The sequence below is a fragment of the Panicum virgatum genome, chromosome 3N, assembly GCF_016808335.1.
Source record: "Panicum virgatum strain AP13 chromosome 3N, P.virgatum_v5, whole genome shotgun sequence".
Lineage (NCBI taxonomy): Eukaryota > Viridiplantae > Streptophyta > Magnoliopsida > Poales > Poaceae > Panicum > Panicum virgatum.
Window position 1 is genome coordinate 32,721,957 of NC_053147.1, and position 14,129 is coordinate 32,736,085.

The following is a 14,129-nucleotide window of genomic DNA, read 5'->3' on the forward strand; positions in this document are numbered from 1 at the left end:
TTATGACTAAGGTTTATCTATGCTACTCTCTACTTACCCCTAAAAAGACTTGCAACCTAGCTAATCCTAATCAAACTAACTAGGAAAGTAAAGGTATGCAAGGTAGAGTAAGTGCGGAAACGTAATGCGGTAAGTAAAGAGGTAAGTGCAAGAGGGATGCAAACTCCCGAGTAGACACGGTCATGTAACGTGGTTCGGCATAAACGCCTACGTCCACGGGACACCGAGGCTCTTCCGATCACCGTCTTGCACTACGCCACCAATGGCGATGCCGGCAAGCAAAGGCAAGTGCCCACAAGACACCGAGTCTCGTGCACCGCCACCGTCTCTCTCGGTCACCCGGCCGAAATCCACTACGGAGCTTCTCCACCAAGGAGGGGGCCTCCTCTTCCCCCGCACAAAGTGGCGTTGCCACTCCACACCAAGACGGAGGGTCACACGACGGATCACAAGTTGCTTGCCGCAGCAAGACTTATCTCAAGGGAGCTCTCGCAAAAACTAATCCCTATTACAAGCACTAAGCACTCTCACAAGTGTGCTTAAGCTTATATGATATACAATGAAGCTCTATGGTGGTTGGAGATGATCTTTAGCTCTTGTATACTTACTTGAACTCCAGCACTACCAAATGACCCGGCCTTGGGGGTATATATAGGCAGCCCAAGCAAATATAGCCGTTGGAGAAAAGCTGCCAGAAAAACGCTTAACGCCAGTTAATCCGACGTACCTCCAAAGCCATCGTCGGTTTAACCGGTGTATGTAAACTGCTACTTGAAAAACTAGCTGTTAGCAATTAACCGGTGTATCGCCGGTTTAACCGATGCAATCAACCGGTGTATGTAAAATTGGCGTCGGTTTAACCGGTGATTGTTACTTCTTCACGTTCCTCCAAAAACCACCTCTCTGGACAACTGAACCGATGCATTTGACCGATGCATCGTCGGTTCAACCGGTGTATGTAATTTCCTCGGTCTTCATCTGCCAATGCACCGACGTATACATTTTCTTCAACGTCGGTTAATCCGGTGTTAAACCCTAGCCCGCAAACCTTCTTTGTGATTGCACCGGTGGGTTCATTTTGCCCTACGTCGGTTTAACCGATGATAGCAAAATGCCTCAATTCTTGTCCCTTGGACCGAAGAGCTTTCAGGGCGCTGCCCTGAGACCCGCGAGGGGCGGCTCCCCCTCGACCCCCGTCCGCTAATCGGTTAGCGGAACCCCCGTAGGGGCGGCCCTTCGGGCCTAGCTACGCCTATCTTCTCTTTGTCATCACTTGAACCTAAAAGCCTGGGAATATTCATCTTAACAATCATATTAGTCCAAGTGTTGTGTGTGTCATCAATCGCCAAAACATTATATTGAAATATGGCATGAGAGGCCATTTTCGCTACAGCAGGCCTAGCCTCGATCTGCCCGAGCGGCTCCTCCTCCGCGAGCTAGGTTGACCGGTGGCGGCGGTGGAGGCCTAGCACGCTTGGGACCTCGAGCTCGGTTCAGCGCCCCTCGTTCCTCCCTCTCCCCCCCCCCCCCCGCCCTCCCTATGCGCCGCCAACTTGCCACGCCTCCTCGCCCGGTTAGCCGGCTCGTGCACACCTCCGCCTCTGTCGTGAGCTCAACGGCGTCGAGCTCGCCGACCTCGAGCTCCGCCGCGCCGAGCTCGGGTCGATCTGTCCAGGGTGGGGCGCGCGGGCCATGGCGCATGCACGGCAGCAGTAGCTCCCGCGGCTCCTCCTGCGGCGGCGTCCTTTTTGCTGATCCAGCTTCGGGCGGCACTGCGGCCGGGCGCTGGTCGAGCCACAGCTGGGCGGAGGCGGTTCCGAGCATGGCGGGAGAGCTGGGTTGGTTGGGCCAGCCGGCCTCGGGAAGCAGTACTGGACGTCTCGCTTCTCCCCTGGGAATCCCGAACAGCGGCTCGTCCGCAATGATAACAGATGACCTTCTAGTACCCGCTGCAGAGGATTTTCCGCTAAAGTGGTACTGGAAAGTGGTGTACCGGATGGGTTAGCATACCCAATGCAGTCAGTCTGAGACTGGGCAATTCTCAATAGATGAATGCAGTAGCAGAGTAGCCTATATATTGTGCATCCCGCCAACGTAAAAAACAGTATGCCAACTTGAAAAACAAAAATGGCAGGGTCTTTTTTTTTGTCACAATGCTGCGTAATATATATATATATATATATATATATATATATATATTTATTTATTTATTTATTTATTTAAATAATAGCAGGAGCACTGCTCTGTCATATAATAAGAAGCATTCGTACATAACGCGCCGAAGCGTACACCACACAAACAAAATGCTACACCACCACAACCGGGGAGCGAAGCTAAAGCAAGCTGTCAAGATTGCACCGTCGTCACCAACGCTGGGCCACGCCATAAGCCGCAGCCTGCTGCAAGCCCGAACAGCCACCTGAACTCCTCCACTATGGGACTGTCACCCTGAAGCCGCACACCCATGATCGTCGATCTCCCTGCTCCAGCGTTGCGACAGCAGAAAACTCCCACCACGGCACCAATGAAAACCACTGATCCCGGCCACTACTCTACATGGGAGCCTCGCCTCACCCACCGCCTCTCCTCTGCCAAGGACTCAGATATCTAAAACCGGTTTGAGAGCACCACTTCCTCCCAACCGTCATTGAGGTCACCGCGGCCATGCGTGCCGATTCAAGACCTCTAGCACCCATGTGCCCTCTGCACCTTGCCACCAACACAAAGACCTTGCGCACCTCCTCTGCCGCTGTACACGGGCCATCCAGACCACCCCACACTGCCACAAGCTGATACAAGTCTCCATAAGCGGCGCCTCCAAGAAGGGTGCGACACCGATGGCGCCGCCGTCGCTCGTCCAGTAGACTAGACCAGATTTTCACCCCAAGACCCCATGTTTCAGGACACGGCTCCCCATAGTGATGCCCCCAACAGGGAGAACGACGCCCCAAGGGCGCCGTCACCACTACCACCAGCAAGAGTGCTGGTGAAGGCTTTCGCCCGGATGAACACCGCGCCTTATGCACGTTCACAGACAAGCAGCAACAAACAACTTCCCCGCCGCCCCCGCAACTCGACTGCCAGGAAGATGGCCCGGAACATCCCAACAATGCCACCACGGCACCGCGAGAACATACCTGTGCTGGGAGCACCTAGCGCAAGCCACCCGGCCCCGCCACCGAGGCGACGCCGAACCCGCATAGCCGTTGAGGAGAGAAGGGGAGCACCACCATCTCACCTTCGCCCCCACTGTCCGCATGCAGATGTCCGCCGGCACCACCTCCCGACCACCATGGTCAAGAGCGGCCAGCCACTCAGACGTCCCCCACACAGGGCCTCCCCCGGCATTGAGCCCACAGCACCCTGCACCTTGTAGACCACCGCTGCCGCCGCCGTCACCGTCCCTGCACATGGGCCGCGTTGGTGCGCTCCGGCCCCTGCGCTGACTGCCGTCCATGTCCTGCGCCGGCCCCAGGCACCACAAGTGCCTCTGCGACACCTCCACCGCTAGCGCCACCCGCGCCGGCCAAGGCCGCCGTCGCCGCCGTCTTCTAGCACCTCCGGCCACCGTCGGACCCCTACTCCGCGCCCAGCCACAGAAACGCGCGCCCCCGCCGCGCAGCCCCCAGATCCGGCCGGGACGACTCCGGATCTGAAGGCCTCAGCCTCCGCCGCCGCGGGGGCGGCCCGCGCCGACGAGCTCGCTCCGGGGACCATGGAGGTCGCGCCCACCTAGATCAGCCGGAGAGGAGGGGGAGGCAACGCCGCTGCCTTCCGCACGGGCCGCGCAGGTTGCCGGCGGCCCGCTCAGGCAGCGGAGCGGCGGGAGGGAGCGGGAGAGAGGGGCGGCGGCGGCTGGGCTTCGGGTCTCCCACGCCGCCCGCGCGAGGACGCCTTGTTCGGCTGGCTGGCTGGCTGAATGGCTGGCTAATTTGACGTGAGAGGAAAACACTGCTGGTTGGCTAGTTGGCTGGCTGGCTGATTTGGCGTGAGAGGAAAATACTGTTGTGGCTGGCTGAATCTCCCAGCCAAAGAAGGCGACAGGCGTTGTTTGTTCTGGAGCCTGCGTAATATAATGAGCTTGTCACTCTCAGTCTCTCCTAGGGTCAACGGCTTTCGAGTCAATTAAATGCTGGTCAATCCAGCGAGTCTCATGGGACGCAACGCAAGCATGGCGCACTTGCGTCCGTCGGAGGTCGGACTCATGTCGTTAGCAACACAACAACCAACCAACTGTGTTCAGTATCCACTCCGTGCCCGTCATCAGTTGGCAGCCGCCCATTCCGAAGAAAAGCGTCACGTCGGCCGGCCGGCCACTTCCCTGCAAGCTGCTTTCCGGCCAGCCAGCCGGCCGGCCTAGACTCTCCTCAACACCAGCATTGCGTTGTTAGCTAGGTGATGGGGAACTTTGCTTGGTCATCGCCAACACTCAATCACCTGGAACTGGACGGTTGCTTTTGCTTGGATCCCTGTCCGATCCAAGCACCCTGTCCGATCCTGCAACCTTGCAGGTTAGTTTGATCCCTGACGAACAGGCCTGCAGCTAGCTCTGATCTGATGAGCATGCAGAAGCTATGCATGACGCATGGACTGATCATGGCAGGGGAGTGTGCGTGCACACGCTCCTACAGATCTATGCTAGATCTCTAGCTGACGGAAGCGAGGTGAGGGGTGCCCCGGAGAAGTGGCTTTACCTTTGGCCATTTGGGGCCAGGCATGGTGCGTCCGAGCCTATGTGACTGGGTCTGCATGTGTAGAGAGAGAGAGAATTTATTTTATTTTAAGTTTATTAATCTAATATTTTAATAATAATATGTGTGATCTAAATTTCCAAGAAGTAGCACTTTTGGCCACGCCAAAACTCGTGACGCGACTCCTAAAGGATTGTGTCACATGCTTCGGCGTGACCAACTTGCCATATTGGCATACACGCAATATGTCCGGCTGACATGGCAAGATTGAGTCGCACACATGCTTTGGCATGACTGAGTCGCGCTATGCAGCTTGGCGCGACTGAGTCACGCCATATGGTGGCGCAATTGAGTCATGCCATACGGCGTGGCGCGACTCAACTTAATTTAGGTTCACCCGCCTGGCCTTCTCTTCTTCCTTCTCCCTTTCCTTTTTCCTCCCCTCCCACCTGACCCGACCTTCATGGTGCCGTCCCTCCCCCTCTAGATCCACTCCATCCTCCACCCGATTTGAAGGGAAAAGTAAGGGAGATCGATTCTTGAAAGTAACTCCTCCATTCTAATCGATTGGTTTTCCTCCATTTCGTGGATTTTCTAGAATTTGATTTGGTTGGGGTTTAGGTAGGGTTTGAGTTAAAATGGGGATTGAGTACGAATTGGGTAGGATTAGCTGTGTTGTATCATGCAATTGATCGATGGTGACACCTTTCTGTTTTGTAGAAATTGTTGCATGTTAAGAATTGGATATGATATTATTGTCTAGATTTTGTAGTGTATATGCTTGAGGAACTAAGGTGGGAAAAAAAGTTGTAAGTAGCAAATCTAATTTTTGTGTATTGTTGCTAAAGTTTCATATTTTTTAGTATAGTTATATTATCATGTTATTGTATTTAGTAGTAAATTGTGTAGTAGCCCTAGTCCAGTTTTACCTTAGCCATTTTGTGTATTATATGTGTAGATGGATCGTTTAGTTCATTTATTCTCGAGTGGGACGGCAATAAAAATGGAGAATTTGCAAAAATGAGGCAAAGTAGTCAGATTCGATATGTTACTTTCATTTGATGATATAGTATGTCAAGTAAATTCACTATTCAAATTAGAAAATGAGGGAATGGAGTTAAAACTTTGTGCTAGGTTTGATGCCGGACAGGGAAGGTTTCACTATGCGGTGATGCTAATTACATCTAAGGATGATTGGTTGTTTTACAAACAGTTTGTCAAAGGTTCACAAGTTGGTTGTGCAGAGATAGTAGTGGTTTTATAAAGAGTTGGTCAAAGGTTCACAATGGCTGGGATGATGATGAGTTGCTTTACGATGGCACTTGTTCCACTATTATGAGAGTGTATTTTGGTGCCTGCAAAGGCACATGAACCTTATGTTTGTATTGTGGACTATATTTATTTGAACTATTGCCACTTGAACTATTGTTTTATGAACTATTGTATTGTGGATAATTGCAATTTAAACTTTAATTTATCATGAACTATTGTAATCTAAATTTGAATTTGTCATGAACCATTGCCTTTTTAGAAAATACTCCCAAGCTTTTTGATTCATAGCGTTTTAGAGGTATTGTGGACAATTGGTGGGATTCTAGAAGGAGGCGTGCCAGAACACTTGGCGTGGAACAGTAAATAGTCATGCGCCGAGTGTCTTAGCGTGACTCCTTCACGAGTCATGCCAAGAGTACCCAAGGACCATATTATTCCCAGACCATTTGAACCTCAACTAGTTGGATTTCTCGGTGATGATATCTTGAGGTGATGCCTCCATGCCACTCCTACGAGGGATTGAAACACTGAGGGCTCCTCCTTGGCCATGGCGTCCTCCTAAATGGGCATAAATTGATAAATAATAATATCAATAATTGTTCAAGGCAAATGATAATTATTCAAGCAAATATGAGGAGCACGTATAATATGAATGAGAAATTGTTCAACACTGGTCTAGCAACTCACAATCTTCAACTACCCGAAATGGGATAATAATGCTAATACTCTATACTCTATACACCCTGGGGATGGGGCGCTGGGAGCGCTCCGTCATCCCGGGAGCGCCGTGTGTCGCAGCTGGAGGAGACGCCCGGCGCGGACCATTCGATCCGTCGCAGGAGGTGATCCAGGCCGATCTTTAGTTATTTTGCGACTAGGCCCTTTAGTTTGTGTTTAATCAAACCCGCCGTCCAGATTTTTTTTTTGCAAAAACACCCGCTGTCCCTACACCCCTCCCACCCCCGCGCACCCTCCCCCGTCCCTCCCCAAACCCCAACCCTAGCGCCCCCGCCGCCGCACAGCTGCCCTCCGCCCCCGCCGCAGGTCGCCGCCCTCTGCGCCTCAGCCTCCTCCACCACTCTCCTCCGCTGCCGCCGGTCGCCTCCCTTGTCCGCCGCCCCGTCCCGGGTTCCCCACCTCTCGACCCCCCTCCCCCCCGTCGCCGACCCTGCGAACCCTGCCGTCCGCTCCGCCGTCCGTCAAGGTCCCCGCCACCCTCCCCCTCCCCCCGCTCCACCCCGGTCGCCGCAGACCTCCGCCCTGGCGGAACTCGGCGTATAGGTGACAGATCCGGACGGTGGTGGATCTGGCCGGCGGCGTCGAGGAGGAGGCGCGCAGGCGGCGGATCCGGCCGCCGCCGCCGCCGGCCGGTGGACCTGGGCTGATTTTTTTTTTTTGATGGGGTTGAGCTCGAGCAGTTTTTTATTTTTCCCTTTTCATTTTTTTCTTTCGTGCTATCTTTCTTAAAATTCAGTGGAACTCACGCAGCGGAGCGCGTGGATTGTCCTAGTATCACATATGTAGATGTTGTGGCCAACAAACTTGTTCTACTTGTGCTCCTTCTAGCATGATGACGCGACCCGAAAGTTTCACCTTCATCGGCCGGTGCCGGCTTGTTCCAATCCTGCTAAGCAATTTAGTTTAAAGGATATTTTTCAGCATCCTCGTCTAAACCTCTACATTACACTTTGGCCAGAAAATCCAGTAGAGGCAATAATATTCTTGAACCAAAGAGTACATACCACTTTGGAGGGAAAACTATGTGTAAGAATCCCCTAAGCATAGTGGTTTCCAAACCTACAAACATTGAACTTTATAATCAAGTACAATTAAATTACTGATCTTACACACAAAGATTCATTTACAATTTCACCTCAGTACGCTCCTCATGTATCCTGCCACGGTGGCACTCATCGTAAATCATATCCAGAAAGGGGTAGAACGGGTGGTGTGCCATCTACATACAATAAGTAATATATAATAAGTATTATCTTCCATATTTTTAAACTACAAAACTACCAAATTAATATCAAACAAAGCAAGTGCATTAAAAAAGCATTAACAAAGTGCTTTCCTAGCCATTACCTATAGCCTCAACTTTTCCAAATTCATGTCAACATTTAGTTCATAATATGCAATTACCTTACCTACAGCTTCAATATTTCCAAATGTATTGCACCAACACAAACTATATCAACATTTCCAAGCACTAACCATACCATTTTATTACAAAAGTTTTATACATATACCATACACATATCTTGATACACTCATACCATCTAAATCCATACATGCAACAATTTTTACATGCCAGTAAGGTGTCACCATCAATCAATTGCATGATACAACCAAACTAATCCTACCCAATTCGTACTCAATACCCATTTCAACTAAATTCCTACCTAAACCTGACCAAATCAAATCCTAGAAAATCCATGAAATGGAGTAAAACCAATATGTTTGAATGGAGGAGTTACTTTCAAGGATCGATTTCTCTTCTTTTCCCCTACGAATCGGGTGGAGCATGGAGTGGATCTAGAGCGGGAGGGGGAGCGGCAGCGCCATCGATGTCGGGTCGGGTGGGGAGGTGAGGAAAAAAGGAAAGGAGAAGGAAGAAGAGGAGGCGGTGCTAGTGGACCTATATTAAGTTGAGTCACACAGAGCCGTATGGCACTACTCAGTCGCACCGAACCGCATGGCGTGACTCATCGCATTAAAGCATGTGGCGTGACTCAAGCTTGCTATGTCGTGTGCCAGCGTGGCATGTTCAAAACATGTGGCGCGACCCTTCAAGAAGTCGCATGAAAGTCATGTGATTTATTATGAAATGTGTGCCTATGTGATTTATTATGAAGTCCATAGAAGCCATGTGATTTACCATTATGAAAACATGGCTTTCAGAGAAAGAAACTTCTTGGACGAAGACAGACAGATAGGGCTTTTCGTTCCCTGGGCAAATCTGCTGATGGGCCATGGTCCTTCATCAGACTCTCGGCTAAAAATAGTGCCCACAACAGTTTGTCCATACATGCAATCCCTGCTTAACGCATTTCATAAAACATGTCTTCCGATAACTTCTGAGAGCCTCCCATTCTCATTGCTCACTATTAGCCTCCATCCTCTTATTTTTTTTCTCCTATAATAACAAAGTTCTTGACCGTTGTCGCTTCCTCCCCGATAAAAAGAAAAGGTAACGGGAACCAAAAACAGGGAAGGCCAGATCTCGACCGTCCAGTTGCGATCAATGGCAAGAGTTGCATCCAGCTGTGCTGCCATCCTCGCACAAAGGTGAGAAATCAACTCTACCCTTTAATTTGTTCAGGTAAAAAAAAGAACTACCATTTGACGCAGCAAGGACCGGGCTTGCATGCATCGTTCAGGAGAGGCCTCTCTGCGGCGATGACGGTCGCCGAGGAGTCCGTGAAGAGGGTGGAGGAGAAGGCTGTGAAGCTGGGCACGGTGGCTAAGGACATCGCCAGCGCAATGGCGACCACGACGGAGGAGAAGACGGCGTTCTGGGAGCCGGACCCCGAGACCGGGTACTATCGGCCGGTGACCGGCACCAAGGAGGTGGACGCCGCCGACCTGCGCGCCGAGATGCTCAAGCAGAGGATGTTGCAGGACTGAAGCAACAATCCCTAGTGCCTTTTGGTTTTGGTGCAGGCACGGTCTGTCCCTGAAGATTACCCGGAGAAGATGGCTGCCGATTATATTGGCCATCGTTAGGGACCCATTTGGGAGGAATCTCGTGTAATTGATTGATGTAGGAACTAATCTGGCTCTTGCTCGATTGCTGGGTTCAAAACCTGCCTTGCTACACTTCACAAGATCTCAAAAGCTATGATTCAGAGGTACATCATATATATGTTGGGAATTATGAGACCATTTGAAAAAAATGATGAGAATTCTGATCCGCAATTTGTATCAATAATGTTTGGGATAGGGCATCCGATGCTCCAACAAAAAAACCAGATGCCCCAAGCACAACAATAATGTTGCGGTGGGATATTTTAAGAATAATTTTGTTGTGGCTAATGTTGCTGACGTTCCAACTCTAATGACGAATGTGTATAGAATGCACATCCACAGTGGCTTTCTATGCTTTAATTGCTCATGTGGTCGTCTAAGTCTGATGCCCACATCATACCAACAACAACAACTGTCAGAGCACAAAATAATAACAGCACTTGATGGATTTTTCGATCCACTACCCCCGTTGCATTCATGGTTGGAAAGTTAACTTTCCACAATCACAAGAGAGCAAAATAAACTCCATCTTCACTACAAGAAAAGGTGCTTTGTGTTGTTTGGTTTCAGCCATGAGGGTGGAGTGGCATCTTTTGTTGGAAGTTAAGCTGTTTTGCATAACCAGACTCTTATGTGTGGAAATATTTCAGTTAGATGCCGTCTAATTTGGTGTGTCAACTATGTAAGTACAAGATTTTCATCCTTTCAAATAATAGTGTGGACTGAATTTGCAAAATTGTCTTGAACATCATCAATGATAGTGTCCCCCAAACCAACCCATCCCCTGTACAAGGAATATCAATGCTAGTTAGGTTTATTTATGGACCAAAAAACTTGTCGCTGCAATGGGTTTGTTTGGTAGGGATGTTTCTCCTCCTAAAAATAACTTCGTCGTTATCTTCAATGATGAAGCAACTTTTTCAATGGAACTGATGTCATTTGGTAAAGGGGCTTTAGCGTTCTTGCCCCTGTTTCGAAGTGAAATGGTGATTTACTCCCTACTTTTTGAACTGTGCGAATTCACCCCTACTTTTGAAAATGAAGGAAGTGTTTACCCCTATTCCATGAAAGCCAACGGTGTTAAAATTGCTATGAAAAGACCAATTTGCCCTTGCGGAGTTACCCCTACTATCAAAATTTCAGAAGCAACATAACACAACGTGCAATTAAGTTCAAGTGCACATCAGGGAGGGCACATTCGTGTATGAAAAGGCCAATTTGATCTGTTGAACCTGACTTTTTTTTCTTGCACATCAGGGAGTCAAAAGGCCAATTTCACTCAAAGCATGCAAGCTCAATCCAGCTACTAAATCTCTTGCGCTAATTAGACCACAAGTCGAACCTCGGGTTCACACCCAATCTAGCACCGAGGGAGCCAAAACGGAATATTCTTCCATGCTCCTTTGGTCTGCTGCCTGCTAAAGCTGCTAATGGTTTGGATTCTAACCGGATTGAGTGGTTTGGTTTTGACTCTGGGTTCTGATTGGATGGGGGCAAGCGGGTTCTGCACAGGTATGGTTTGGTCTGAATTGGTTTTAGTATTCAAACAAACAGTTTGGTCCGGATTGGTTTGGCTTGGTATGGTTCGTTCTCTTTTGCGGTCGCCAGTCACTCGCGATCAGATACCCTTCTCACTGGCGCTGTGTCGCCTCCCTGTCGAAGCTAACCCAGTGATGTGCTCAGCTGCTTAGAGGCATTCGACACATCTATTGCAGCAACCTCGCAGATCGTATATGGTTTGGTTTGGTTTTGGTTTTATAAAAAACAACATATTGGTTTGGTTCAGTTTTTGAGGTATGTTGTTTGGTGCAGTGGAGTTTGATTGATAAGGAGAACTGTAAATAATTTGGTGCGGATATGGTGTGGTTCTCGAACCATTAGCAGGTTAGCTGTTACCTCCACCTGTATTGCTGCGGCTGCCGCCGCTATCTAGCACCGAGGGAGCCAAAACAGATTATTCTTCCATGCTCCTTTGGCCTGCTGCCTGCTAGCTCCACTTGTACTGCTATTACCGCCGTCGTTGCCTCCTCCACTCAGCCTGCACGCCCCCTCCACCCCCCCCCCCCCCCTCCCGCGCGCCACGTGCCTACGCGTCGCTTGGCGGCCTGGCCCTACCCTACTCGCGCTCGCCGTGCCTAGCCCCGCGCGCGCCGGCCTGCTTGCTCTCGCCCAGATCCACTTCCTACGCCTGTGATAGGGTTGAGGAGAGGCACGGGATTGAAAAATTGAATCTGTGTGATGAGAAAGGAGAGAGATAAGATAGGGTGAAGGGTATGAATGTCTTTTCCCATTGGTCTTAGTTTTCCTGCTATTTTCTTTAATTGTTTTACTAGAAATACACCTAGCAGTGTTAAAAGGAGGGGAAAACGGAGCCTTTGCTTCAATAAAACGGGGGTAAAATCGCACAGCTCAAAAAATGAGGGCAACATCATCATTGGAGATTGAAACAGGGGCAAGAATGCCAAATGCCCCATATATCAGTAAAACGACTTGTCAGCAGCAAAATGGTAATTTATGAACAATTAATACTCGAGGGGCGAGGAGAAGCCGATGAAGTCACTTTTTCCTATTCAACTCCTTCACACTTCGGTTAATTGGTGACTAAAATGGAGAATTGATGACTGGTTAATGGTGCGTCTTTATTGTCATTGCTGATTAGGTCTCTCTTATATCACTGATATAAAGTGACAGCCTTCTCTCATTGTAAAATTACTTGGTATTCCTATCTAGGAGACCTCACCCTTTGTTCCTCTGTTTTCTGCTATTAGCATCTCCATCGCTAGTGCTGTTAGCACAATTCTAGTGAGAGCAGAGCCTCCAAAACCTTGCACGGTGAAGATACTACACGGGATAGTGGGCAATCATGTTTTTGGGAAGCGTCTTCACACGACTGCTCGCATTCGGCTACTTCCCGAAGCCATGCGACTACTACCTCAACACGTACTACTACTACAACTATTCGGTATCTCAATCGACTACTTCCTAAAGCTCGTACGACTACTTCCTGGTGTCCGTACTTGTGCTCCCCAACTGAATATCATCATCTCGACTACTTCCTGATGCCCATCTGCACTGCATCGACTCAGTTCAACTACATCGAATAGCCCTGACTGACACAATGTCTGGTCTTGGTACTGGCCCCATCTCTGGGTAGTCACTAAACCTTCTCTTTGGGTTCATGTTTTTAGGTGAAATTAACATGAAAACAAGCACATGTTTTATTGCCACAAGATCACTAATTTGTATCATGAAATTGCTAGTACTACTCGGAATTAAAAATATGCCGGAATTTGCCTATATATATAACAGATAAGAGAGAAAAAATGGGGAAGGAAAGAAGAAAAATGGAGAGATATAGGGGGAAGAAGGAGCTCAGCTCCCCTCCAATGATTTATTGCATCCACTGATCAATGTCTGTGGTCAGTGGTCAAAAGCAGAAAAAGCTAAAGGAAAAGGAAACGGCACAACTGGTAGATAACGATATCACGCGTTGCTTACTCTTTGACTTGGTCTTCGGTCTAAAAGAAGAATCAATATGATCGTGGTCGATCTGAAGCAGAAATGTGACTGAAAGATGCGACGATGTAAGAAAGGGTAGAGGAGTATTCAACAGATACAGCCTCAGAGACGTGGTGGAGCTTCAATGCAACATGGACTATGGGTGGTATTTGCATACAAATATCATGAGATATATCGCCGTACCGAGTTTGCATCGTCCTCTCAAACCCACTCCTTCACATTTCCACATTTCTAGCTACTTGCCACTTGACTGCTTCTACGTTGCTAGAGTTCATGCTAGGATTAACTTTAGGTTGTAAAACTTTCTGCATGGGTGCAAACAGTAGCTAAATCATAATTGCATATATTTACATAGTATTATCAAACTTGTGTTTTGTGCAAAGTAGGGGAATTCATAAGTTAAGATTTTAAGTTTGTCTAATTCACCCACTCCCTCTATTAAGTTATACAAGCACCGTTTCCTTTCAGTCATACTGTATATTATTCCTTTTCCTTTCAGTCATACTGTATATTATTCCTTTTCCTCTTGCAATATTTTTTGGACTTAATTCAAATAAAAAAATTAGGTTCATCTTGTGGACTTTTATCTCGTTTTGAAATCTTTACAAATTGCTAATATAAGCCTACGGTAAAAACTATTCAACTTAATTTTGAAAAAGAAACAAATCAATTCAAATATTCTCAATAAAGTTTTTAATGAAAATTCAATTAAGTTATTCCCACTACTTTCAAAAAAATAACTCAATTTGAAAAACTATAAGTCAACATCAAATTTTTAAAGGGACCCTAGAAAAAGAAAAATCAAATTGAGTCAGAAACTTTCAACTTTACGATAATATATATTTTGAAAAAGGTGCGTCCTTACTTTTGTAGCATTCTGATCTTCAAACTTAATAAATG

At 48.3% G+C, this 14,129-nt stretch overlaps 1 protein-coding gene across 1 annotated transcript; it reads left to right on the plus strand.

The window, feature by feature from the left end:
- Positions 1-9,024: 9,024 nt before the first annotated feature.
- LOC120668131 (protein SENESCENCE-ASSOCIATED GENE 21, mitochondrial-like) lies at positions 9,025-9,852 on the plus strand. The gene is made up of 2 exons (XM_039948057.1): positions 9,025-9,251; positions 9,344-9,852. The coding sequence occupies exons 1-2, from the start codon at positions 9,208-9,210 to the stop codon at positions 9,588-9,590; spliced, it is 291 nt and encodes a 96-aa protein (XP_039803991.1). The 5' UTR covers positions 9,025-9,207; the 3' UTR covers positions 9,591-9,852.
- Positions 9,853-14,129: the final 4,277 nt, after the last annotated feature.